At 63.3% G+C, this 26,821-nt stretch overlaps 1 protein-coding gene across 1 annotated transcript in view; it reads right to left on the bottom strand.

The window, feature by feature from the left end:
* Positions 1–26,821, bottom strand: part of Sorcs2 (sortilin related VPS10 domain containing receptor 2) — a 226,106-nt gene that overhangs the window by 71,620 nt on the left and 127,665 nt on the right. The window contains exon 3 of the mRNA XM_070021615.1: positions 20,575–20,674. Within this exon, the coding sequence (XP_069877716.1) occupies positions 20,575–20,674 (100 nt within the window). The remainder of the gene's footprint in view (positions 1–20,574; positions 20,675–26,821) is intronic.

The following is a 26,821-nucleotide window of genomic DNA, read 5'->3' on the forward strand; positions in this document are numbered from 1 at the left end:
TTCCCCGCGGGCCCCGCCCCAGCTCTCTGTGGTGCAGGTGAAAGGCCTCTCAAGGACTCCGCTCGCACAGGCCACGCTGCCTGTGTGCATGGGGCGACGTGGCCCGTGGGGAGCCTGACGCACACTGTGTGCTTCCCGGGGGGGGGCGTCCATCGCCCCTTGGGTGTCACTGGACATCGCGGCCCTGGGTGCAGGCGTGGCTCGGGGCCCGGGCCTCAGGCCGTCTCCGCCTGGCCTCGCAGCGGTCGCGACCCTCGGCCCAGCCCGGCCTGATGCTCTGAGTAGCAGACGCTGTCCTCCGGGTGAGGGCCGCAGGGTCCCCAGCCCGGCCCGCTCCTCCCGAGGACACGGGCGGGTTTCGCATGCTAGCGGCTCTGTGCTCCATGCTCTGGGGGACCCCAGGCCGGCCGCACGCGGGACCCCACGTAGTTCCAGGCCACAAACTCAGCGACACCAGCGCGGGGCCCCGGTCCGTCTGGAAAGGAAGGACTCTGCCAACGGGGGAGGGAGGAGGGGGAGGGGGAGGAGGGGAGGGGAAGGAGGGACGCAGTATTTTCCACTGACGTCAATCCCACTGCCCCTCCCCTGCCCCATGGCCCCCAGGGACGGGAGGACAGAGGACCTAAGTGACAAGCAGACGGGAACACTGTCCCCAGGGCTCGGACGGGTCCCGTGGGACCTCCTTTCCACGGTTAATGGTCGTTCTGTGGCTGGAGAAAAGCCATCTTCTATCGTGCAGGCGACCGAGATGACAGGTGGACTCTTGACACAACACAGCCCGAGGAGGGGTGGCCCGCGGGGACCCGGTGTCCTGAGACGGGGAGCGGGGAGCCCCTGCTCCCAGGGTGCACTCAGCTCCAGCGGGCAGATCCCCGGACACGGGCCGGCTGGTGCTGGACGGTGCCGCTGCCCGGCCACCTCTCCCGAGAGGAGAGATGGCTAGCCTGCAGCCGGCTGGCCGTGGATGTGGCCTGGTGTAGGATCCACGGGCCTAAGTATGTCCTCCAAGCCCAAGGTCTCCTCCGCCCCAGCCCAGATGAGCACTAAGCACGCTGTCTCTCTCAGTGTCTCTGTCTCGGTCTCTGTCTCTGTCTCCTTCCGGCCCAGTTGGGCACTAAGGCTTCCCAGCCCCAGATGGCTGCAGGGCACTGCGCTGGGCGGCTGTCTCTGGATCAGGCTCTTCCTAGCGCAGTCCTGCCCATGTCTGCACCCCGTTCACTTCCAGGGTCACCACTGTCCAGGGCAGCGACTAAGAGCTCATCCTTTGCTTTGGCCTAAGACTGGCCTGGATTCTACACGCAAGCCCGCAAGCCCCGCTGTGCACGGGAAGCCGGTGCAGGCCCTGAGTGGGCGTGGCAGGTACTGATTGTACCTCTGGGGTCGCATTTCTTGGGTGCACGAGACCCACAGTGGCCTCAGCTCCCTGCTCAGAGCAGGCCCAGCGGGCTGTCCCACGGGACTGAGGGCCCCAGAGGGACCAGACCAAGAGTGCTCGAGTCCTGCCCCTGCTCACTCCCAGACATGGCAGAGGGCTCGGGGGCGGCGCGGGCTTCATGCGGCTCTGCTGCACGGGGGACCCCCTCACTCCGCTCCTCCAGCCCCTGTGGGGCTGCCGGTGTCCCCAGCCCCAAGGAGAAGTCTCCTGGCATGGTCCTCCCCCGATGGAGCACGTGCGGTGTGGTGTCCCGTCCCTGGGGGGGGGACCCTCCAACCCCCAGGTTCCACTTGCTCCAGGAGCTGGGCCACCGGTGGGGGTGACTCAAACGCTTGCTCAGCACCCTGAGCCCCGCCCCAAGGCCCTGGGCAGAGCAGACCCCCTCCGCAGGCACTGACCTGCCGGAGCTGGCAGCCCTCAGGGGGCCTGCGCTGCGTGGAGAGGAGAAGGGCGGCACCTTGAGACTTTCCTCATGTGTTCTAAAGCTGGGGACAAGGTCTGTGAGGGGAGATGGCCCCGACTGTCCATGATGGGCTGGGACCAGGAACACAGCCAGTCCAGGGCCCAAGGGTGTGGCAGCCGGGGCCCTCCCTAACCCCTCCCTGTTAACAAGGCTCCTCCCTCTGCAAGGGGCATCTGGACGTATGAGCAGAGCCCAGTGCTGGCTGTGGGGGGACAGAGCCAGGGGGATGGAAGGAGAGACACCACCTCTGGAAAGGACCAAGTGCCAAAGCCAGAAGAGAAGGGAGAGGATGCTAAAAGGAGGAGGGAATGAAACCCTGGGGAAGAATGGATCTAGTTAACTCGGGAGGCTGAGAACTGAGGACCATCATTTGAGGCTACCTCAGGCAGGAAAGACTGTGAGACTCTCATCTCTAATCAATTGCAGACAACACACACACACACACACACACACACACACACACACACACACACACACACACTCACACACACACACAGAGCCGGGCACCAGTGGCTCATGCCTGTAATCCTAGCTACTCAGGAAGCTGAGATCTGAGGATCACTGTTCAAAGCCAGCCCGGGCAGGAAAGTCCATGAGACTCTTATCTCCAATAAACCACTAGAAAACCGAAAGTGGCACTGTGGCTCAAGTGGTAAAGCTGAAGAGCTGAGGGACAGTGCCCAGGCCCAGAGTTCAAGCCTCAAGACTGGTGAGAGAGGGAGGGCGGGCAAAGGGGAAGAACACACCCTGAAGGATGGGATCGGTGCAGAGTCCCATCTCCAAACCACAGCACAGCCTGCAGAAGACTCAGAACAGCGCCCCCCCCCCCCCCCGCCACGACGTTTGAGATGGAGATGGACAGCTTCAGATACAGGGGGCTCGAGCTGCCCACGACCAGGCAGCTCTGCCCTAGGGAGCACGCGAGGCTTCGAGGAAGAGGGTAAAATCGCCGCCGCACGGTGCACAGAACCCCCGGGGCCGCTCCTCGCGTGCCGGAGCGGGAAGGGGCCTCGTCCGTCCCTCACCCTCTCGGGACGCCACAGGTGGAGCGCCGCAGCGCGCAGCCCCGGCGCCCACGCGGCCCAGCCGTGCCAGACGCGCAGGGGAAATGCATCAGACACCTCGAGAAGGGGACCCACGGGCGTAGAACAATTTATGCCCGTGCAGTGGTAGTAAATACGGCCATTAAACAATGACTCCGGCGCAATTAACTCCAGCACAAAAGTCGGACGATGAGAAAGGGATCACTTGGTGGCCATGATGTGTAAATTGTGTGGAAGCGCATCCACGCTCCTCCGCTTGTCCTCCGGCTGCCCGTGCTGCTGGCCGGGGAACGTGAGGGGGGCAGCCGGCCGCGTTCTCCCAGAGAAGCCATAGCAGAGCCTCGTCCCTTCCTGCAGGAGCGGGCGCTGCCCTCCCTCCCTCCCTCCCCCCCGGCTGGGTGCTCAGTCGGCCTGCACCAGACTCTGCTCATCCCCGGCTCTGCGGAGGGCTGGCCTGGCGCTCCACAGGGAACCGTGTGATTAGGCTAATGACACGCGTGCCCTCAGCTCGGCTCGGTCACAGAGCAATTCGTTTCCCTTCGCAACCTCACAGGGTTCGAGCGCACAGGGTGAAGGTAGTCTTGGAGTTCCACAGAAAGCGCCCCGGGGCACCTCACCACGCACCTCGGGGGTGGTGGGGCCGAAGGTCACCAGGACGCCTGCCTCATCACCCAGGGCATCTCCATCTCAAGATGTCAGCCTTCCCTTCTGGGAAGAAGACCGCGCTGGGGGCCCCAGGGGCCTTCCCCGGCCTGCGTCTGCGGGGCCTCTGCTTCCGGCCTTCGCCCCCTACTGTCTGCTGGTTAAGGTGACTGGCTTCACCATTTTACATGAAGGGCTGAGGGGCAGCGCTGAGATCATGGCCTTTGCCGTTCACTGGTTCAAAGCCATCTCTGACCCTTATGGTGCTGTGTGACCTCAGGCAATTGACTTACCCACACTGAGCTTCAGTTTCAACATGTGTAAGAAGGGAAATAACACCTTCATCTCCAAGTCTTTTCATGTGTTGGAATCAATGTCTGTAATTAGCTCCAAAAGTAGTATGCCTGATAAGTGGTCGGTAACCAGCCCAAGCCTATATTGACATTATCTTCCTCATTATCTCTACCTCACAGACTATTTTGAAGCCACTGAAATGATGCTTGCAAAGCAATCCTAATGAGCAAGGGGATGATGAGAATTCAGAGTGGAAAAGCATCCCAACGGTAAGAGAAAAGAGAAGGAAGAACCCTGAGATGCAGGACCCCTCCCCGCAGGGTGGCCAGTCCCAGGCCCCCCATTTTGGGGTTGTCTAGAGTGATCAAGCACTCCTGCAGGGTCAGGGAGGGCAGGGCTGGGTGTGGAGGCCCAAGGGTGGCGGCAGGTGGCGGCTGGGCATGGGAGGTGGGTCTGGAGCTCCCTGGGCACCACCAGAGAGGGCTGGGCGGGATCAGCACCTCAGACAGCACCAGGCCGACTGGGCAGGCGGCCTGGGGCTCTGGCCCCAGGGGTGGGCGGCTTTGACCTAAGGCCCCTGGGAAGGACATGCCTGTGTCATTCATTGGGTCTAGTCTGGGGGACTCAGGCCGGTGTGGGAGACACCACAAGGGCTGGTCCAAAACCCCCTGGCACCCCTGCCCTCTGCCGGCACCCCTGCCCTCTGCCAGATGGCAGAGACAGCGCCTGCCCAGCGAGGCTCAGAGCCTACAGGTGCGAGTGACAGCAAAGTCCCCAGTCCCCAGTGACCAAATTCTCCACCTGTTCTGCTTTACAGATGGGGAAACTGAGTCCCTGGGGCCCACATGCTCCCGTCCCCAGGGCCTCTGGTCCAGCTGAGGACCTCGCCCAGGCTGAGCTGAGCGGGAAGGTGAGCATGGAGGCTGGGAGCGGCAAAACTCACCAGGAAACTCCAGCGGGCCCCAGGGCCTTTGCCCGTCTGCCCCCCAGCCTTCACCCGCACGCCCCCTTTGCCCGCGGATGGACCATGGGAGCCAGGAGCCCTGTGTCCACGAGGCGCTGGCCTGAGCAGTGCGCGGTGGGCTTGAAGCTCACGTGCAGAGTGAGGAGAACTTCACCAGCGATCTATTTCTCCCGGGGACCCAGGCCGGAAGCGTGTGGGAGCTGGCGCGTGGGCCAGGTCTGCAGGAGAAAGTCCACCGCAGCCACCACCCCGCGGGTTCGGGCCTCGCCACGCCCTCCGCCCTCCGTGGCCTTCAGAGTCACTCAGCTGCGTGGTCATTGAGACGCTGTCGGCTCACCGTGACCCCAACCCCCCGAAAATGTGACGGTCTTAGCTTCAGGCGTTCACGAAACGACAGAGCCCCTCCACTCAACTGACTTCTTAGCAACCCTCTGCCAGATGACTACACAGGTCATGCAAACCACGCGCACCGGCTCGGCACCACGGGGCACGCGGTGACCGCGCGGCCCACTCTGCAGCCGGGCACGTAGGACACGCGGGTCACACACGGTGGTGCGTGCTCACCTGGTGGGCAAACCCGAGTGCGGAGTATCCCACCCCTTCATCCATCTGTCATGCGTCCATCCGTTCACCTTTGTGCCAGTGCTGGGACTTGAACTCAGCGCCTGGCGCTCTGGCTCGGTGTCCACACCTCCACGTCCAGCTCCTTGCTGGTTAACCGGCCCTCGAGAGTCTCACACACTTCCCTGCCCGGCCGGGGTTTGGTGAAAGCCCACAAGAGCGGAAGATGGGGAGGCCTCGGTTAGAGGCCAGCGTCAGCCAGCTGCTTTCTGCAGGCCTCTCTGGTCGCCTGCACAGACGGCAGCCCAGCCGCGTGGCCCAGGTGTGTGCCTGCCCCCGGGGAAGCCTGCTCACATGCGACGCCGTCCCCGGGCCCTGGTGCACGCCCAGCCCTCTTCTTTGCACGCCCAGCAGTCACTTGGCTGGGAGCTGGGTCCTGCCGTGACCGGGAGCACGGCCTCACAGACCTGCCCGGCTCCTGTGGGGGACGAAACGCCTGGCAAAGCGGGGTGCGGGGGGGACACTGGCTGCAGCAGGCCCGCGAAGGCTGTTAGTCCTCTCGCCACCAATGTCCACTCGCCCAGGACAACGACCCCTTTCCGCCTCCCCAGAATCCACCTCTGGAGCCCAGCCTAGAGCGTGTGTGCAGAGTGCCATGCACCGCCCCCCCCAGGGACAAATCCAACCCAGGTACTGTTCGTAGGAAGAGAGAGAGGGGCCACACGTCCCCTTGAGAGAAAGAGCCTGGGATCCATCTCCCCCAAGGAAGGTCTCGCAGGCGGGCGCCAGAGCCTGGGCAGGTGCCAGGGACAGGCCGAGCCCAGGCACAGGGAGGGAGCCGGCAGGGAGGTTTGTTCCAGGGCCGGGCATCCTGGTGGCTTTTCAGCTGGAGAGGGACATGCGATGGCATCTGCAGCTGTGCCCGCAAGGCCACCCCGCCAGGCCAGAGCGGAGCAGGCGGCCCGCCCTCCGACCAGCAATCAAGCAGACCCCACACCCGCCCAGGGAGTGGCCTGGTGAGCAGGGCCCGCGCACCCCCTCCTCCCCAGGGCCGAGGGGCTCTGAACCTGCTCCCCGGCTCCCGCCCACCCTGCCAGCCCCCCGCCCCTCCTGCTGCCAGCTTGCCCCTGCTGACCGCCATGGCCGCCACCCCAGGCAGCCTTCCCAGAGAAAGCTGCCTTTTCTCGTTTGGACTGACGCTGCCTTGCCTGTGTCCACCTGCGCCCATTCCCTCCTGGGCCTCCAGCCGACAGCTGCACGGCGCGGTCCCTGTCCCCACCACGCTCCCTGGCTGCTCCAGGCACACTGGAAGCGGAGTCTGTGGGAAGACACCCATCCCCGCGCCGTGGAGGGGACACTGGCGCTCCCTGCACCGCGGGTGCCAGCCAGGAGCCGGGAGGCAGAGGGCCCGGGGCGTGCGTGACCGGAGGCGTGGTGGAGAGGGGCCGGGAAGGCCTGCCCGTGTCACACCATCCCACCCCGGGCCCCACACCTGGCGGCCGCCCTGCTCTGGGCAGCATGGGGACGCAGCTCTGGGAAGTCCCTGCCCCTGTGGGAACGGTGGCGTGGGCTGGGACATGGGCCGGGCGGGGCGGGCCCCGGGGTCCCTGGCGTCCTCCCACTGGGCAGCCCCCATCCCCGCCCAGGCACAGCTGCAGAACCAAGCGTCACCCAGCCCCGGAGCTTGAGCCTTGCTGAGAGCTGCGCCCAGCACCACCGGCCATCCCCACCCGGCGCTAGACAGTGCCGTCCATCTGCGAGGACAGACAGATGGACGGTGACTCACCCTCACCGGCCAGGACCCCATCCGACCCGGTGTGACGACACAGGGCTCACCTCGACCTCCACATGCCACGAGGGACCAGGCCACAGAGGCAGACGAATCCCGCGGGATCCCCCGCCATGGGACAGCCCGCCGCCCGCCTGCCCCACGGCTGCCCGCGCCCGGGCACGGCAGGGCGGCTCGGGCAGTCCGGGAGGAGCGGGCCGGGGCCTCTCTCGGATGACCTTGCCCCACTCCCAGGTCAGGACACCTGTGGTCTGGCGGTTGGTGGCGCCCGCTCTGGTCCTCCTAGCACGTGGCCAAGCGGAGTTTCGGCAGCTGCCATGTAGAAGTGGAGGTGAGGGTGGCTGTGGCCCCTCGGGGGGGGGGCAGTCTCATCTCCAAACATGACACGTGTGTGTGTGCGTGTGTGTGTGCGTGCGCGTGTGTGTGTGTGCGTGCGTGTGTGTGTGTTTGGGTCTAAGGTCAGCCTAGAGGTGCTAAGACACGGAGGACATCATGATCTGGGTCTGGGCACCCCTGCCCCCGCTGCAGACGAGAAAAAAACTAGGGGTACGGTCTGGATGCCACCCGTGGTCTTGGGAGCACTGTCTGCGGAGGCCAGGAGCCCCCAGGCCCACGACCGGTCCCCGGATGTGAGCAGGAGGGCGCGTAGGCTCTCTGCAGGGCCATCCGGTGAGGAGAGCGCCAAACCAAACCAACAGGGAGACGGCGAGCTGTGGGAGAGAGGCGGAGGACGGGCCACGGCCGACGCCCAGAGCCCAGAGCGGCCCCGCAACAAAACCCACACGTGTTACCGGATCCCAGCCCGGAGGACCAGAGCAGGCAGCTGCAAAAGCCACTGGACGCTGCGACCGCCCGTGTCCCAGCAGAAGGGCTCCAGGTAATCCACGCAGACACCGCGTTCCCGAGAGGCCCCGGCTTCGAGGTGACCGGCCCGCCTGGGAGGATGGAGGGCCGGCCCCGCCCGTCTGCTCCCGTGGCATGCACCAGGGGAAGAGAGGCACCGGTGCCCACAGCGCGGGCTGGCGGCTCCCGGGGTGGGGCAGACACCGCTCAGTAATGGGCGCCCTCCGCGGGTCACGGGACCATGTGCTCCTTGTCCTGGAACACACGTGCACAGCGCGATCGGGCACCAGCTGCCCGGGACAGAGCTCAGGTCCAGCCGTTCCCTACGGTGTCCCTAAGCCGGGCTTCCAGACTTGCGCGCCGGGCTGCCGTCCTCGACCACAGACCCCACGGCCTGTGCCCCGGACTGCATGCCACACTCCACGGAACGGGACCCGACGTGGAATCCTGTGCGCTCCACAGGGGCGGCCACGGGGAGGCAGGAGCGGTGGCTCGGCCTGTAACCCCAGCTACACAGGAGACTGAGAGCCGAGAATGGAGATTTGAAGCCAGCCGGGGCAGGCATGCCCATGACACTCTTATCTCCCGTGACAGCAAAAAGCCGTAAGTGGAGGTATGGTTCAAGTGGTGGTGTGCCGGCCTTGAGGGATAAAAGCTAAAGGACAGCGTCTAGGCCCTGACCTCAAGCCCCAGTACCAGCACAGACACGCGTACACACACAGAGCTGTTCCCAGTGAGCCTAACCCCACACAGCCGAGGTCCTCATAGGTAAAGAAATTCACTGCGGTTCCACCCCCCCCCCCCCCCCGCCGCTGCACGGAGCCCGCAGGGAGCCGCGGAGGGGAGGTGCCGGTCCCCGTCAGTCCAAAAGAACTCCCCTGCTTCCCACAGCCTCATTTCCGGAACCCGGCTCTTCCGCCAGATGGCTCCCACGCAGGGTTGCTTAGTGACAGTGGAGCCGAGGGCCCCGCAGGGAGGAGGGGTGCACATTCTAGAAGGGCAGGGACACACGGGACCAGCGCCCTCCCCGCCAGGCAGGGGCAGGGGCGGAGGCCGGGCCCACGGAGGCCGGGCCCGTGGAGGCTGGACAAGGCCCGGCCTCCCGGACGGGAGGGAAGAGAGTCAGCCACCTGCTGGGAGCCCAGGGCTGGGGGACTTGGTCCCCCGGGGGACCTCTGCCCCGCTGTCCCTGCCTGGGAAAGCCGTCCACTCACTTCCAGCAGCGTGGAAATGAAGATGGCGTCTGGGAGGGGCTGCGGAGTGGGGTGTGGGGGCCTGTGGAGAGAGGCCAGGTCCCCCGCTCCTGACTCTGCTTCGAGAGGAGCCCCCACCCCACCGGCAGCACGCCGCTCCTCTAGACCAAGGCTCGCTGACTCTGTCCCGGGACAGATTTCTGTATTGCTGGGGAGCTATCCTTGTATTTTATCATTCATTCATCCATTCATTTTTGTGAGGGTCCTGGGGCTTGAACTCAGCCTGGGCGCTGTCCTTGAACTATGTTTGCTCAAGCAGGCGCTCTACCACACCAGCCACAGCAGCCACACTCCTTTTGGCTTTGGGGCAGTTTCTCAGAGATAGGAGTGTCACGGGTCTTCCTGTCCAGGCTGGCTTCGAACCGTGCTCCTCAGCACTCAGCTGGGATGACAGGCATGGGCCGCGGGCAGCTCACCCTCAGCCTGTGCTTTGAAAGCACTGCGTACCGGGTCACGCGGCGCCGGCCCCGGCTGCCCGGCCCCGGCTGCCCCTCGGAGGACACTCCTCAGCCGTGACCTCTGCTCCACGCGGTCTCTGCAGACACGATCGGTGGTGAACGTCTCCCTGAGTAGCCGGGCCCGGACCCACCGGGCCTCACTAAGAGAGGAGATCTGGGCACAAAGGCAGAGAGAACGGGGCCACACAGCCCTGGCCGTGACCCCAGGCCACAGTGGCCGGGAGCCCCCTACCCCAGGGCCCCAGGGCAAAGGCTCATGGGAAGCAGTAGCCAGTATTTACCTGGTACCCCTCACGCGCTGCCTGCCCACAGCAGGCCGCCCACTGCCATGCCCACCATGGCACCTCAGGGAACCCGCCACGCGAGTGGGTGACGGAGTGAGGGACGGACGTCACCCTCCCGCCCTCCCCGGCTCCGGCATCTCCCTGCCATGCTCGTGCTGGCCTTGTGGCCTGGGAGAGGATCTCAATGCGAGGGGTAGCCGGCCCCGGGCAGGGAGGGGAGACGCCAGCGTTCATCCTGTGGTCACCGCCCGGTCCCCGCACGGCCCCCGTGTCCAATGCTCCAGCCTCCCCGTCATGAATCCTGTCACAGACAGCCTGTGTGGCAGGTCGGGCCACCACCGTGAGACGGGAGGCGGGCCCGCCTGCTTCCTCCACTCGCCAGCTGCTCCCTGCACAGACCCGCCATGGGTCACCTTCCCGGAGGGGCGCAGCGCCCTCCCCCACCCCGCTCTGCAAAGCAGAGTGACTACAGACCACTGGGCCTGGGGAGGCGGGTGACGGAGCAGGTGGATGAAGGGAATCAGCACGTCGCTGTGGAAGGGATTCAGCGTTTGTCCCCACCATCGCAGGCCCCCGAGTCCCGTGCCCCAGGCCCTCCCTGCCTTCAATTCTGTGGGCAGAAGCCCCCCTTGCATGCAGGAGAACTCGGGGTGGTCCCCTCTGGTTCCCCCTCCAGAACAGCGGGGACCGCGCCGTCCCTCTCGGGTGGGCGGCGGGCAGCTCCTCCGGCCGGTCTCCGTGGTGGGGATGCTGGCGAGTGCTCACGGGGCGGGACCCGGCCCCAGACAGCAGCTCAGGGACTAACGATGCCCTGCAGCCCCCACCAGCAGGGCCCCCCACAGGACCCCACTCCCCATTCCCAGGTGTCAGTGGTGCCAAATCTGGGAAAGCCTGGGCTGGGGGCGCCTCACCCCCTTTCCTCTGACCCAGCTCAGGGGCAGGTGAGCAGCGGCAAAGCTCGGGGTCCACTTCTAATCTGCCTGTCCAGTGCAAGTCTCCACCTCTCCAGCTCCGCTGTCATCACCCGCGCCGGGTGTTGGAACACAAAATGCACCCAGGACGCAGTGCATGGCGGCCGAGGCTGTGTCCCCTCCCCGCCTCCTCCTCCAGGTCCTAACCACCCCTCACCGGGCGCCAGGCTGAGGGGCCCCTCACACCGCTGCCTGCCACGCGACCCATGCCCCCGGAACCTTCTGAGCCACACTGGCAAAGCACAGTGCTCTGAATGGCCTGGACACAGGAAAGAACTTCACAAAAGTTGGCAAGGGGAAGGCACTTGGTAAATATTCATTGGATGAACAAATGATTATCATTATGATAATAGAATCCAGCCTACGGCACTTAATTCAATTCTCCGTCTCCATGGTTGGTTACTAATCTCTATACTCAATAAGTGTGATAAGGAGAATGAGTTCTTGCGTGGCTAGGACACTTCACACTCCGGAAAGCCCCGCGTGCTTCAAAGGCTTCTCTTGTCCTTGCGTCATTCCGGTCTCACAACAGCCTGAAGCCAGAGTACTGATGCCAGCTCCCAGGCGCAGGCGGAGAGGCTATGAGACATCATCACACACACACACACACACACACACACACACACACACACACACACACACACACACACACGCTTGCGCGCACGCACGCAGAGAATCAAAGATCAGAGCAGGGCAGAGGAAGAGGCGAACAGCTGGGGCATTCTCTGAGGCTGACGGAACAAAGACTCCGCTGCTCTCCTCGGGGCCCCAACGGGGTTGTACACTGTGACCATTGCCTTCCTTGTCTTTTTTTCCATACTTGCCTGCCAGTGAGCAGAAAGCATCACACTCGCATGTCTGCCACAGGCATATCAAGGGACAAGTAGATGGACGGATGGACAGACAAATGCATAGATGGATGGACGGCGAACAGATGAACAGATGAATGCATGGATGGATGGATCGATGAATGAATAGATGTATATATGGATAGATGGATGCACAGATAGATGGGTGGGTGGGGGGTGGATGCATGGATGGATACATGGGCAGACGGATGGATGGATGGATGGATGGATGGGTGGAAGGACACAAGAGCAGATCAGATAAATAGCCAGGATAGATGACTAGGTGGATGGATGAGTGGGTAAGTAGAGGTAGGACAGCTGAATGGCTGGGTGGGAGATGGATAGATGGACAGATGAATGGTAGGTGGGTGGGTCATGAGCATGTAGATGAATGAGTGGGCAAATGGACAGTAACCTTGGGATCCTAGCAATATGAGCTCGTGTTCTTAAATGCTTCTTTCCCTTCGTGTGAGAGTCTTTGTGCAGATTCCTACTTGTCTCCTCTTCCTGGGTCTGTCTCCTCCATCCTTCCACAGCATCTCTCTTGGTCCACTCTCTCCCTCCCTGTACAAGCCCCACGTTCCAGCCGGTGGAGGAGGAGGAGCCCTCTCCCACACAGTGGGGCTGGGGTGCCAGCGAGCATCCTGTCTCGGGGGCCTGCTCCCCTGCCTGTGCTGGCAGCTGGAGGTCCTGGTCTCTTTGGGAAGGGGCCCTGCTAGGACGTGCCAGCGGAAAGCTGCCCGCTTGACGCCGTTCCCAGCCATTTCAGAAGGATTGCACCTGACCGTACCGGGGAATGCCATTAGAACGAGACAGTTTAACAGCCCCGCGCTCCCTGGCCTGGAGTGGGCTGTCTCGTGCAATCAGCGTCATTTTCATGCAGAAGCGTGTGTGCCGGGGTGAGGGGACTGAAGGTGACCCCTGCAGTTTGGATCTGAGCCATGGGCTTCCTCGTGTGGTCCTGCCGCGAAGCAGGCCTCCCTGCCCCTGCCCCCCTCTGCCCCCCCTCCCCGTGCGTGGCTGGCTCGCGTACGGGGTTAACCTGGAGGCACCTCCTTCCCCAGACCCCACGTGCCCTGCAGATCGCAGACCCCCCCCCCATCCTTTGAGAGACGCCTCGTGAATCGCTGCTGGGTGGGAATCAGGTCACGTGATACAGGCATGGCGCACACAGCGCCTGTATCTTCTACCCACACCTCTGCAAAACATCTGGCCTATGAGCTGCAAACATCAGAGTTTTTCAGGGGGCTGAACACCGATCCCCAGAGCCGCCTTCTAAAGAGCTGATCTCGCCCGGTGCAGGGGCCCGGCTGCTCAGGAGGCTGAGATTGGAAGATCACGGCTTGAAGCCAGCCTGGGCAGAAAAGTTCATGAGATTCTTATCTCCAATTCTGGGAGAAAGGCAGAAGTAGAGCTGTGCTCAAGTAGTAGAACAGTAGCCTTGAGTTCAAGCCCCAGGACTGACACACACAAAAGAAGTATTCTTGTCTGGAAGTGGGTAAGGCCAAAGGGGTCACGGCGGACACGGGGGGGGGGGGAGAAAAATACTCATAACCCCTGAAGCAGCATCACCGAGCCATTCGCTGTGGGGTCGGGTGTGCCAGGCCAGTCCACCCCCAAGGATAAGCACACAGTTGGCAGTTTGTACCCCCAGAAAAAGGGTGCACCAATAATGCCCCAGGGCCGTCAGTCCCTGGTCCCCCCACAACCCAAATGAGGACGGTGGGCGGCTTACAAAGGCTTTGGCTCCTGGCTTGGTGGACTCCACCCCTGCCTCCCCCAGCCGCAGGCCCGGGCTCTCGGTTTACCCGCCACGTCCTCATCTGTCTCCAGCACCGTCCACTCTCCATGCGCCCACAGTGGCTCTCAGCGCCGTGGCTGAAGTCCGTGTTGTCTTCGGATGGGTCCCTTCCTGCCTCTTGCTGCCCCTCTCCGCTCGGCTGATTCCCTCTCCCCTCCCCTCGCCCCTCCCACCTCCCAGCCCCCACCTCTCACCCACACCTTGTGCACCTGAACAGTCACAAATCACCTGCCCCCAGCTTCCTCCACACCCCAAATACTGGGGACCGGGATGATGGGGAGGGCCAGAAGAGACGGACCGGGGAACTGGGGGAAATGCGAGTCCCGCTGGGGTGTGTGCCCAGGGTCCTGGCAGCCAGGTCCAAGACACGCCGCCGCCCTGCCCACCACCCAGGTGGACGCACTGTGCGCTGCCAGGAGACCCCCAGCCCAGCCGCACCCTCCCGCCGGGCTCCCGCGGCGAGGGAGAGGCCGCATTTCATGAAAAGTCCAGCTGGACTCAGGAGGACACCTAATGGCTAATTTACACGGAACGACTCGATCCGTAATTGCTCTCTAATTACGCGACAATCAGAATCATATCTCGGCCCCGTCCTCGGATGCCTATTTGTCACCTGCGTGGAGCAGGACTGCCGCCAGGAGCCATGACCGGGGGCGGCGTGCGGGGCGGGCCGCGGTGCCCCACTGCGCACAATCACCTGGGTCATTACCCCCTGCACCCCAGCAATCACACGCCGCCGCTGTCATGGGTGTATTTCAATTTATTTGTACACCTAATCACAGTCTCCTCTGGGGAGCGGGTAGCAGTTGCATGGATCATGTAGAGTAAGCAGGGGTGTGGTGGGGAGCATGGGGGGCGGTGCAGGAGGGGCTGCCCGGGAAAGAGAGCAGAGCTCGCCCACATTGTCCCCCCCACCAATGCCAGAGCCACAGGGTTCAGCTGCCCGGCGGGCGTCCCCCCTGCCCCGATGGGGACCGTGGCTGCCTCCACTTCCCCTACACCAGGACCACCCCCTCCCCCCTCTTCTCCCTCCAGAACCCGAGCGTCTCCGCACAGCACCCTTGGTCCTTGCTTGCTCTGGACCATAATGGTGGAAACACAAATGCCTGTCGGTTCCCACAGAGGGGCGGCCCCGCAAACCTGAGCATCAGCAGATCAAACCAGGCTTTCGTCATCATCGTCCTCGGGGAGGAAGGAGAGGAGGAGATACCCAGAGATTCAGATCCGTAACATCAAAGCCACTTTCCTTAAGGAAGGCTGTCACGTTTTGTTTAATGGCTCTGGTACAGTGTGTGGTGGAAAGCCACAGAAACAGAAATCAATGCGCTGAGAGGAGGTCTTCCCTGGGCGGTCACCGGCCTCCGTGACCACTGAACGCAACATAGAAACGAGGACGTGGGCGCAGCTAGCTCACCGCGGGCCGGAGCGCAGGGGAGACGCAGCCCGACCGACCCAAGCCCCGACCCTCAGCAGCCGGCCCCCGCTGACAACCTGGCTGCTGAGCTCGGGTCCCCACAGCTGGCCACCCCGGTCCGCAGGGCACGGGAGAGCAAGGAAGCTCAGAGCCCGCACGGCAGGCCCCGGGGTTGGACCCAGGTCCCCCTGTTCCCCCGGCCCTCGCTCTCCTCTCACCCTGTGGTGCTTGGCAGACAGCGGGGCTGGACAAAGGGCCCGGCGCCTTGACGATGGACAGGCGTCTGTCCCCCGTGGGGGAGACGGCTGGTGTCTCTTGGTCCCACAGTGTCTGTTCCTCGTTTGGCTGTTTGCTTTGAGACAACGAGGAGCCGTCTCCCACTGTGTTCGGTGACTTCCCAGAGCAGATCCACACAGAGCCATGAAACAGGCCCAGTGTGGGCATTCCATTTACAGAGTTTGAACTCGGGGCCTGGGCGCTGTCCCTCAGCTCTTCAGCTCATGGCGAGTGCTCTACCACTTGAGCCACAGCGCCACTTCCGGTTTTCTGGTGGTTCATTGGAGATAAGAGTCTCATGGGCTTTCCCGCCTACAATGGCTTTTAATCGCACAGCCCCTTGAGCACAGAGGACTGCATCAAGATGTCACTCTCTGGAGGTAGCCAGGAAGGGCAGCAGCCATTGGTCAGTGGACATGGGAGAAGGAGGCGGCCAGCTGGTGGCCGAGGTCAGCGTGCCGGGGCCCCTGCTGATGGCCAGCCGGCGCTGGCTGAGTAGACGGCCGGGGTGGAGCCTGTCCGGGGGTCAGGGCCCTGTGAGATTGCTGGCTGGACTGCCTTCCACCCCGGACCCAGTGAACAGACGGTCACCTGGGCCTAGAACCTGACCACCATGTCGGGTCCCAGCTTCGGGAAGAAGGAGAGGGAAACTCCGTTCTTTCTGTCTCCTGGTCCCGGGTGCAGGGCCACTGCGGCCTGTGCCGACACGGGCCGATGACCGGCCCCTCACCTAGCTCGTGACACGAGAGAACCCCAAAGGCCTGCGGGGCACGCGGCTGTCCCCGGGGGTCCCCGTCCCTCACCCTCAGCCTTGCAGAGCCGCGATGGACAGGTCACCAGGGACCTCCCCGCTGGGCCTCCCCTTCCAACCCCCGAGGGAGAGGCGTCTTCCTGACCCGGAAAAAAATGGCGCAGTTGGATGTGTCTGTGTGCAAGTGAGGAGAGCTGAACCTCGGGCCTCGGATCCCTGAACCCCCGGGGCTTCTGCACCCCATTTCCACGGTGGCTGTCCTGATGTCAGGTGCTGATCACGCTCAGAAGAGAGCAAGGCCAAGCCTCGTCCCCACCTTTGACCAGCCCAGGTGGGAGAGAGCTCCCTTCCGAGACCCACAGTCCCGGCTCCCACGGTCACCCGTAGGCTCCGAGAGAGATGCCTTCCACACGTTAGGCCGGTGTTTCGGGGTTCGCTCTGTTTCTAAGATGAAAGCTCTGCACACAGACACATCTAGTTCTTCTCCATTTTTGCTCCTGGACGGGCAGGCGCTGGCTCCCGGGGCGCCGAGGGATGCCTGGTGGAAGGGAAGGCCCACGCAGCTGGCTCCGCTCCCCGACAGCGCGTGCTCCAGGCCCCTGGCTTTGCTCTCGGCCGCAGGCTGGAGGCCTCACTTCATCGAGCAGGCTGGCTGATTTCCACACTCACCCCTGCTTCGGCCCCAAATAAAGAGGGACCAGGAAACCTAGGGAGGATGGGGCCCCCCATACGAGAGGAGGACAGGGCCACAGGCCAGGGAGTCGCTCAGTGCTAGAGAGCAGTCGGTGGTCTCCGAGGCCAGGATCTGAGTGGAGAGAAGCCCGTGGCAGAGACGGTAAGGGTGAGGCCTCAGTCCCGGACCAGGGCGGCCAGAGGGGCCCAGTGCAAGCGCAGAGCCCGGGCCACCCCGTTTCACATGGGCAAGCACAGCAGACACAGACCTGGGCTCTGGCTGAGCTCTGGCTGAGGACAAGTGCGGAGCCTAGAGAACGCAGGGCTGAAATTCGTCTTCAAAAACCGTCCTCCCCAGCTGGGGGTGGGAGGTGGGGGGTGTCTACTGGCCCCGGATGGAAATGGCAGTGAGAACCGCAGGCAGGCTGTTTGAAGCCGACGGAGGCTGTGCTGGTGGAGGCTTGTTGATGGAGTCTGTGCTGACAGAGGCTCGCTGGTGGAGGCTGTGCTGACAGAGGCTCGCTGGTGGAGGCTGTGCTGACAGAGGCTTGTTGATGGAGTCTGTGCTGACAGAGGCTCGCTGGTGGAGGCTGTGCTGACAAAGGCTCGCTGGTGGAGGCTGTGCTGGTGGAGGCTTGTTGATGGAGTCTGTGCTGACAGAGGCTCGCTGATGGAGTCTGTGCTGACAGAGGCTTGCTGGTGGAGGCTGGGCTGATGGAGGCTTGCTAGTGGAGGCTGGGCTGATGGAGGCTTGTTGATGGAGTCTGTGCTGACAGAGGCTCGCTGGTGGAGTCTGTGCTGACAGAGGCTTGCTGGTGGAGGCTGGGCTGATGGAGGCTTGCTAGTGGAGGCTGGGCTGATGGAGGCTTGTTGATGGAGTCTGTGCTGACAGAGGCTCGCTGGTGGAGTCTGTGCTGACAGAGGCTTGCTGGTGGAGGCTGGGCTGATGGAGGCTTGCTAGTGGAGGCTGGGCTGATGGAGGCTTGTTGATGGAGTCTGTGCTGACAGAGGCTCGCTGGTGGAGTCTGTGCTGACAGAGGCTTGCTGGTGGAGGCTGGGCTGGTGGAGGCTTGCTGGTGGAGGCTGGGCTGGTGGAGGCTTGCTGGTGGAGGCTGGGCTGACAGAGGCTTGCTGGTGGAGGCTGTGCTGACAGAGGCTTGCTGGTGGAGGCTGGGCTGGTGGAGGCTTGCTGGTGGAGGCTGTGCTGGTGGAGGCTTGCTGGTGGAGGCTGGGCTGGTGGAGGCTGGGCTGACAGAGGCTTGCTAGTGGAGGCTGGGCTGGTGGAGGCTGTGCTGACAGAGGCTTGCTAGTGGAGGCTGTGCTGATGGAGGCTGTGCTAGTGGAGGCTGTGCTGGTGGAGGCTTGCTGGTGGAGGCTGTGCTGGTGGAGGCTTGCTGGTGGAGGCTGTGCTGGTGGAGGCTTGCTGGTGGAGGCTGGGCTGACAGAGGCTTGCTGGTGGAGGCTGGGCTGACAGAGGCTTGCTGGTGGAGGCTGGGCTGGTGAAGGCTTGCTGACAGAGGCTGCACTGGTGGCCCTGGGCAGTCCTGACTCCCCCCCCCCCCCGCCATGTGTGGCCCGAGAGCTGCTTGCCCATCCGGGACTCTCTCCCTTCCCCTGTAAGATGGCGCGGGAGGGGCTGGGAAGTTGGCTCAGTGGTGGAGCGCTTGCCTTGCATGCCTGAGGCCCTGGGTTCGATTCCTCAGCACCACATAAGCAAAAAAAAAAAAAAAAAAAGATGGCGCGGGAACCCCCACCTTGAGGTCTGTACTCTCCCAGGCCATCCATTCAACACAGAAGGTTGGTGCTTTGTCTTTTGGTGTAAACGTGAGTGTTTTTACATGTGTGCATGTGTTGTATGGTTTTAGTATTCATTCCAACACCAGTGAAAATTCACATGAATTTTTAATACAAAACATGGCTTTGGAAAGTGTTTTCCCGCCGGGCAGTCCCTCGGGGCTGAGCCCCCAGGTGCTCGAGTCCTTGAGCCCGGATGCCCCTGCAGCCCAAAGCTGCTGGGGAGCTGGGGCAGGGGCAGGGGGCCGGGGCCGGGGCCCGGGGGAGCTGGGCGCGGCAGGGCGTGGGCCTGGTCTGCGGCAGAGGGCCCAAAGCTCCCATCCAAGGCAGGAGAGACACAAATAGAAGGGGGTTCACGGGTCTCCTGAGCAGCTCACAAGTGCTGAGTCTTCCCTTCCCTGCATGGGGGGGCCAGGGTGGCACAGGCCATGGGAGGGGCTTCCTTCTCTGCCGGGAACGTGCAGCATGGGAAGTGGTTTCACACACACGCACACACACACGCACACACGCACACATGCACACACGCACGCACACACGCACACATGCACACACACACTGCTGCCATCTCAAGCCCTCAAAGGCTCTAGAAAGTTCCTCCCTGGTCCCAGGCGGGGTAGGTGCTCTGCCCAGAGGGGTGTCTTCCCAGCACCAGGACAGATGAAGCCGGGCACACAGAGGGCTGTGAGCGGACGTGGGGGGGGGAGGTCTGGAAGGACACCAGCCCCTTCCTCCCGCCTTCCTGAGCCCTGGCCAGGGCACCCCTCCCCCTCCTGCCCTGAAGGACCCCCACATTGCCATCTGTCCTCCTGGACAGCAGCAACAGGCTAGGAGAGACAGACACAGCGCACCATGACGACCTGCTTCAGAAAGCAAGATGGTGCTCCCTGAAAGATGGTGCTCCCTGAAAGACGGTGCTCCCTGAAAGACGGTGCTCCCTGAAAGACGGTGCTCCCTGAAAGATGGTGCTCCCTGAAAGACGGTGCTCCCTGAGGCGGAAGCCGGCCAGCGTCGCTGTCCTTCTGTCTGCTCTCCCATCCCCCCGCCGGACCTGCATCTGTCCACAGCACGGCGGGATCTCCTCTTTAAACTACTCAGCCAGTGCCCGGGCTCACGCCTGTAATCAGGATGAGATCTCAGGCCTGTGGTTCGAAGCCAGCCAGGGCAGAAAAATCCTCGAGACTCTTATTTCCAACTCACCAACCAAAAACAAGAAGTTAAAAAAAAAGAAGTTGTGGGTCGAGTGGAAGAGCACCCCAGCCTCCAGCACACACACACACACACACACACACACACACACACACACACACACACACACACACACACACACACACACACACACACACACACACACACCAAGAAAGAACACAAGGTCCTGAGTTCAAGCCCAGAAAAACAACACAACACAGCAGCCTCTGGAGAGCTCTGCGGACCGGGGCCGGCCTTGCGCCGAGCATGGCACCGGGTTGAGCTCACACCCTGCCCTGTGTGTCAGTGACCTACACCCCAACTTCCTACAAGCAAACCGAGGCCTGGCACAGAGGGTCAGGACCCGTCTGGCACAGCGCTCCTGACCTCGCTCCCGGGACCCTGGGTAGGGCAGAGGCAGACCCGCATGGGCAGGAGACTCCCTGTTTCAGAACTAGCATGCGGGGCAAAGCCAGGACGCTCACCTCACGCCACGAGACCGCACACAGAGCTCAGATGAGGAATGAACGCCGCGGACGGACAAGACTGAAGAACCAAGGGGCAGCCCCCCCCCGCCCCCCTCCCGCCTCCCGCAGGCGCCTGGCCTGAATGACACTGCCCCCAGCGGGGGAAGATAAACAGCCCGGCCAGCAGGCGGGCCCTCCCTCGGAGGCCAGAACCCACTCATCAAGATGGACACGACAGCATGGCTGCGGGAGAGGTAGACGCCTCACCTTCGCGGGGACCGCTGTCCCAAAGCCGGACAGGAGACGGTGCAGGGGGGCTGCCGAGTGCCAGGACCCCGGGGCCGGCCGCCCCAGGCGGGCGCTTACCTTCCGCTTGTTGCTCGGGCAGATGTAGAAGTTGTCGATGACCGTGGTGACGCCGGGCTGGAGGGTGAGCTTGGTGTAGGACGTCCCAAAGTCCGAGGACCTGGGGAAGCAGAGGCAGACTGTCAGCGATGCCTTCGGGGGCCAGGCATGCCGGACGGCATCCTCACACCTCCCGCCCCCCCCCCCGGGAGCAGAGCTGGGGCTCCGGGGACAGGGCTCACGCCAGGCCGGAGCGAGGCTTCGTGGGCATGCAGGCCTCTGACTCCTCAGGACATATGCCATCTACAGGAACATCTGAGTCACCCTGCCTCTCCCATGCTTTGCAAACTGCCGGTGGACAGCGTCCCTCTGTCCATCTCACAGATGACTGGAAGGTGGTCCGGGGGGACAAGTATCCTGCCTGAGATCACCCCGATAGGCAGTGGGAAGGATCCAGACGCTGTGTGAGGCCAGGCTTGGTTCTAACTGGTGTCGGGCACTCCTGGACTGTTGCCCTCAATGGTCCCAGGACACCTCTCCTGACGGGCGCCACCTCCTAGAAGCCAGGACTATCAGAGAGGCGTGCGCCGGCCGTGAGGCCCAGGCGGGACCTCCGGGAACGGGTCACGGCGGGACCCCAGGGCCAGCGCTCCAGCCGCGTCTCCTCCCACAGAGCCCCCCTCCTCACCTGTCACGGGGGGGGGGACACAGGGGGTCATCCGCCATGGGAGGGGCATCAGCGCTCATGCTTGGGAGACGCTGACTCGTCAGGTCAGGTCCTGGGTTCCCCGCTAACGCCTGAGCAGGCTGTGACCCGCACTTGGGCCCTCATGGTCACCCATGAGACTGTTCTGGAATACAGAGTGCCCGTGTGCTGCGCTGGGGGAGGGGGTGGAGGAGGCCTGGCCCGGGCCCGGCCTCACACCGCAGCAGGCAGCAAAGCCCGCACAGTGCGGCGTGTGGCCTGAGCCCCGGCAGCAAAGCCCGCACAGTGCGGCGTGTGGCCTGAGCCCCGGCAGCAAAGCCCGCACAGTGCGGCGTGTGGCCTGAGCCCCGGCAGCAAAGCCCGCACAGTGCGGCGTGTGGCCTGAGCCCCGGCAGCAAAGCCCGCACAGTGCGGCGTGTGGCCTGAGCCCCGGCAGCAAAGCCCGCACAGTGCGGCGTGTGGCCTGAGCCCCGGGGCGAGGGCACGCCGTCCCCGCCCCCCGCTTCCCCCCCCCCCGGCCTGCCTGGAGCCCCGGATGGTTATGGCCCCCCTGGTCAGGAAGCCGGTTGTCTCTGGCTCCATGGCCGTGCGTGGGGTCACTCCTAAGGCTTTGTCCTTCAAAGGCTTCAAGGTCACAAGGTCTCTCGCAGGCCAAGCCAAGGAGCAGCTCCCAGCACCCCGGGACCTCACTTCCAGCCTTTCCCAGCAAGGGTCACGTGCCTGGGGTCCGCCCAGCCCCTGGCTGAGCCGCGCCGCCCGTGGAACCAGCGCATCTGTTCCCCAAACCTCCGAGAATCGAGCGTCTCTGGGAAGGAGGGAGAGGGAGGCTCATCCGCGGAGGATCGATGCGGGGACGTGGACATTACCAGCCGAGGAGATGCAGCCGGAACTCTGGCACCCCGCTTCCCGACCCCAGCCGCAGTGAGACCCGCCCGCTGAGGCGGCCGCTCGGCCACAGCCCCTCCCCCTCCCACCTCGGCCAGGGCTCTGCCAGGCGGGGCTGGGGCTGGCCGGGGTGAGGACAGGACAGGCTGTGGGCTGGCAGGGCAGGCTGTGGGTTGGACAGCAGGACGGGCTGTGGGGTTGGACGGCAGGACGGGCTGTGGGTTGGACAGCAGGACGGGCTGTGGGTTGGACAGCAGGACGGGCTGTGGGTTGGACGGCAGGTCGGGCTGCGGGGTTGGACGGCAGGTCGGGCTGTGGGCTGGCAGGGCTGCGGGGTTGGCAGCAGAGCCCGGCCTGCAGGATGGGGCCGAGCGGCACCGGAAGCCACGTTCCCGCCTCCGGAGGAAGGCGCCTCTCTCCGGGTCACACCCCGCCCGCCGCCCACCGCCCGCCCGCGGGCCGGCCCACGCCTCGCTGCTTCCTGTGGCTCTGCCCTTTTGCAGCGCGGCCATGAATAATGAATCTGTTATAAATTTAGAAGCTGTCCTCTCTCCCCGCGGCTCGGCCTTTCTCTTTATTTTTTATCATGCTGGCTGGCAAGAAGCGAAGCCCTGGAACGCGCACTGCCCTCCACTCCCTTCCTGACAGCCAGGATTAAGTCACTGATTTTACAGCCTCGGTGCGGGGCTGCGGGCCGCCCGGCTGAGCGGGGCAGGGCCCAGTGCGCCTCGGGCCGCCCTCCCCGCAGACAGCCGCACCTCAGTCTCCCGGCCGCTGCCTGTGCATCTGAGCCTCAGGGAGGATGGGACGGCTCTGCGGGGCCGCCGGGAGGGCTGCGAGGGCCGGACGCACACACAGGCAGCCATGTTGGCACCAAGTGGTCACTGGCTCCAGTTTTCTCCTTTGCTTTCTCACATGGACCTTGCAGAACAGCAGAGCGAGACATGTCCAGTCTCGTCTGGAGAGGCTGGGGCCGCCCAGGCCTGTGTGCTCCGTGTCCAGCTGCTCCCCCCGCCCTGTCGTCTGCGCTGTCTCTCCTCCATGCCCTTCCTGACTCCCAGTGACTGGAACAAGGCACTGGGCACCCTGGGCTCGGTGTTTGCTGCTCCAGGGAGTAGAGTGGCATCTGCTTGAAGTCCTTGGTGAGATGGGCCAGCGGGTGTCAGTACTCACACCTGCAGTCCTAGCAACTTGGGAGGCTGAGATCTGAGGATGGAGGCTGGAAGCCAGCCCGGGCAGAAACATTGAGACTCTTATCTCCAATGAGCCAGCAAAAAGCTGCAAGGGAGGGGAGGTGTGGCTCACGTAGTAAAGTACTCGCTTGAGTGGAAAGACCTAAAGGACTGCCTGGGTTCTGAGTTCAAGCCCTAGTGCCACCCAGAGAGACAGAGAGAGATGCATGTCGGGTGCCACGTGGACAGGCGGGACCCAGCACGAAGGGCGGCTGCAGTGGTGGGCCCGGGCATCGGGGCCGCGGTGGTGGGCCCGGGCATCGGGGCCGCGGTGGTGGGCCCGGGCATCGGGGCCGCGGTGGTGGGCCCGGGCATCGGGGCCGCGGTGGTGGGCCCGGGCATCGGGGCTGGAGGGAGGGGAGGCTACGCCCCCACCTGCCTCAGACCATCACAGGGGCGGGTTTGTAACCGCAGCAGCACCCTACCCGTGACTCGGCACACAGCACCCCACCTTCCCCGCGCCCCATCTCCTGGGAACCCGGCTGCCTTAGGAAGAAAGCGCAGATAGCTGGGATAGTAAATAACACACGGGCATGCATCTGAAGCCCATTTCCTCCCACTCGGCTCGGGGGAGTGCAGGCTTCTCCCCGGGGGAAGGCCGGCCGGTCAGTAATTCACAGAACCATGGTGGAAAACCACGTCAGAGCACCCCAAAGAGGACAGAGACATCTACCGTGTGACCCGCAGTCCTGACTGCGTCTGTGTCCACAGAGGTAGCAGCGGCACACGCCCAGCGGCCTGGACAGAGGGTCACCGCCACACGAGCAGACAGACCAACTGCTGGGCAAATGCACGGAGTACTACACAGCCCCCAACAAGGAGAACGCCCATCATTTGCGGTACCAGAAGCGGCCCTTGCAGACTTGCTGCGGAGTGGAATAAGCCAGACAGAGAAAGGCAGCTACCGCACAACCTTATCAGGCAGGGTCTGCAGAAGGTAAGCGCCGAGAAGGAGAAAGGAGAATGGGGGGGGGGGGTGCTGGGACTAAGCGGGGGCAGTCCAGCGGCACTGAGAAGCTCTCAGGCCATCAAAGGCCCTGCCCTACCCCAGACAGCAGAGCAGACAGGAGCTTGTGGCTATTCTGGGGTTCCCTCTGTGGGTGGCCACCTCCGGGCCTGGGGGTGTCTCCGCCGGGTCCTGCCTGGACCGTCCACCAGGGGGAGCCATGCCCACTCGAGGCCGGAGGCTGCCTGCCCTCGCCCTGCTCCCTGCCCTCGCCCTGCTCCCTGCCCTCGCTGGTCCCTCCTGAGCCTGGTCTCTGTGAGTGGCACAGAGACCAGCTTCAAACCCACCCCGGAACCCATCGGCGGGGCCCGCCACCGCCAGCCTGCCCCGCTGTGCTCCTGGGGACCCTGGGACCCCACTCGGTGGCAGTCACTCGACCTGCAGCCGTGGGGTTGGCGGGGCTGTGGAGGATGCGCGCGCGGGGCTGGCCGGGCCTCTGTTCTCCAGAGCGCAGACGGTGAACCTACACCACGCAGCGTTCACCTAAACCACCTGCACCGCTGACCGGGAGTCGCAAGACCCAGTGTTCGCCCGGAGGAAGCCAGTGCCTGCTCTGGCTGGGTGTGGCTGCAGTGCTGCCTGGGTGGTCAGATCACCCGCGGCCGGGCCGGAGGGCAGGCAGCTGACCCAGCACCCAGAGGAAACCCCGGCTCTGAGCGGACGCTGTGCTGGGCAGAGACCGGGCTCGAGCGCCTGGCAGGCTCAGAGGAGGGAGGCAGAGACCGGAAAACTGCTCAGGAAGGTGTGTGTGATCGCACGGCCATTTCACACACGCCATCAGTCCAGGGGTCTAGAAATGGCAGCACTGAAGGAGGGGGAGAATCAAGGAAGAGACCCAAGAATGCAAGAAGCTGGGCGACCTGCCCTGCTCCAAGCCAGAGCCGTGACCGCCCAGCCCCCACAGGGAAGGGCTCTGAGCTCAAGGGTTTGGAGTCTCCCCTTCCTGTCTGCAATCATTTGATGATCGCCCATCTCCAACTGGCATGCCAGGCCCTGAGGATACGTACGCACCCATAGCCTAGTCTGCTGCCAACTTGCTAATAACTTTTGGAGATGGATAACGGGCTTGAACTCGGGCCATACACTTGCAAGGCAGGTGCTGTACCACCTGACCCATTCCTCCAGACCCTTTAGTTATTTTCCAGGTAGAGTCTCGCTGTCTACCTGAACTGGCCTGGGCTGTGTCCCCTGGTACACGGGGATGACTGTCACTGAACTTCCTCTGTAGCTAGGGTAACAGGCAGGCACCACCGCACCCAGCCACTGAGATGGAGTCTGGTGAACTTTTCATGCCCAGATTAGTCCCAAACTGCAATCTTGTGATCTCAGCCTCCCAAGCAGTTAGAATTATAGGCATGAGCCACAGAACCTCCTCACTAGTAAATAATTACTAAATGATGAACGGAGCATGAATGAGGAATAGATGTATGGTGGATGGATGAGTGGGTGGATGATAGATGGATGGATACATAGGTGGATGGATGGATAGATTGATGGATGGATGGATGGATGGGTGGGTGGGTTGGTGGAGGATGGATGGATTGATGGGTAGATTGATGGATAGGTGGGTGGATGGGTGGACGATGGATGGGTGGGTGGAAAGATTGATGGATGAATGAATGGGTGGATGGGTGGGTGGATAGGTAGGTATGTGGGTGGATGGATGGATGGATGGGTGGATGGATGGATGGATGGATGGATCTGTGGGTGGATGGATGGATGGGCAGGTGGGTTGGTGTACAGCTGGATGGATGGATAGATGGATGGATGGGTGGGTGGGTGGATGATGGATGGATGGTGGGTGGATAGGTGGGTGGGTAGGTAGGTATGTTGGTGGATGGATGGATGAATGGATAGATGGATGGATGGATGGGTGGGTGGGTGGGTAGATGGATGGATGGGTGGATAGATGGATGGATGGATGGATGGGTGGGTGGATGATGGATGGGTGGATAGATGGATGGATGGATGGGTGATGGATGGATGGGTGGGTGGATGGATGGGTGAATGGGTGGGTGGATGGATGATGGATGGATGGGTGGATAGATGGGTGGATGGATGGGTGATGGATGGATGGGTGGGTGGATGGATGGGTGAATGGGTGGGTGGAAAGCATGAATAAGAGAATGAAGCCAGTGAGTCCCACAGGAAAGGCAAGCAGGGGCCTACTGAATGGCAAAATAACTATTTACTCCCTTCAAAGTTTAAACATCCAACTGTTGGCCCCTTGGCAACGCAGCTGTCTGAGAGGCCCAGGTTTGGTGTGCAAGGATCTCTTCCAGAGGCTGAGAAGGAAGCGGGGAGGCAGCAGAGCTGTTAGCTCTTGGAGCCCTGGGGCGCAGCTTCGTCTTCCCTGGCCAAGGGAAGGGCCTGTGCCTCTGTGCTCCACCCACGGACCCCTCCACCCCCAACGGCGCGCCAGGCAGCTGTTCCTGCCCC

The sequence above is a fragment of the Dipodomys merriami genome, unplaced genomic scaffold (assembly GCF_024711535.1).
Source record: "Dipodomys merriami isolate MVZ:Mamm:240054 unplaced genomic scaffold, mDipMer1.0.p SCAF_143, whole genome shotgun sequence".
Classification (NCBI taxonomy): domain Eukaryota; kingdom Metazoa; phylum Chordata; class Mammalia; order Rodentia; family Heteromyidae; genus Dipodomys; species Dipodomys merriami.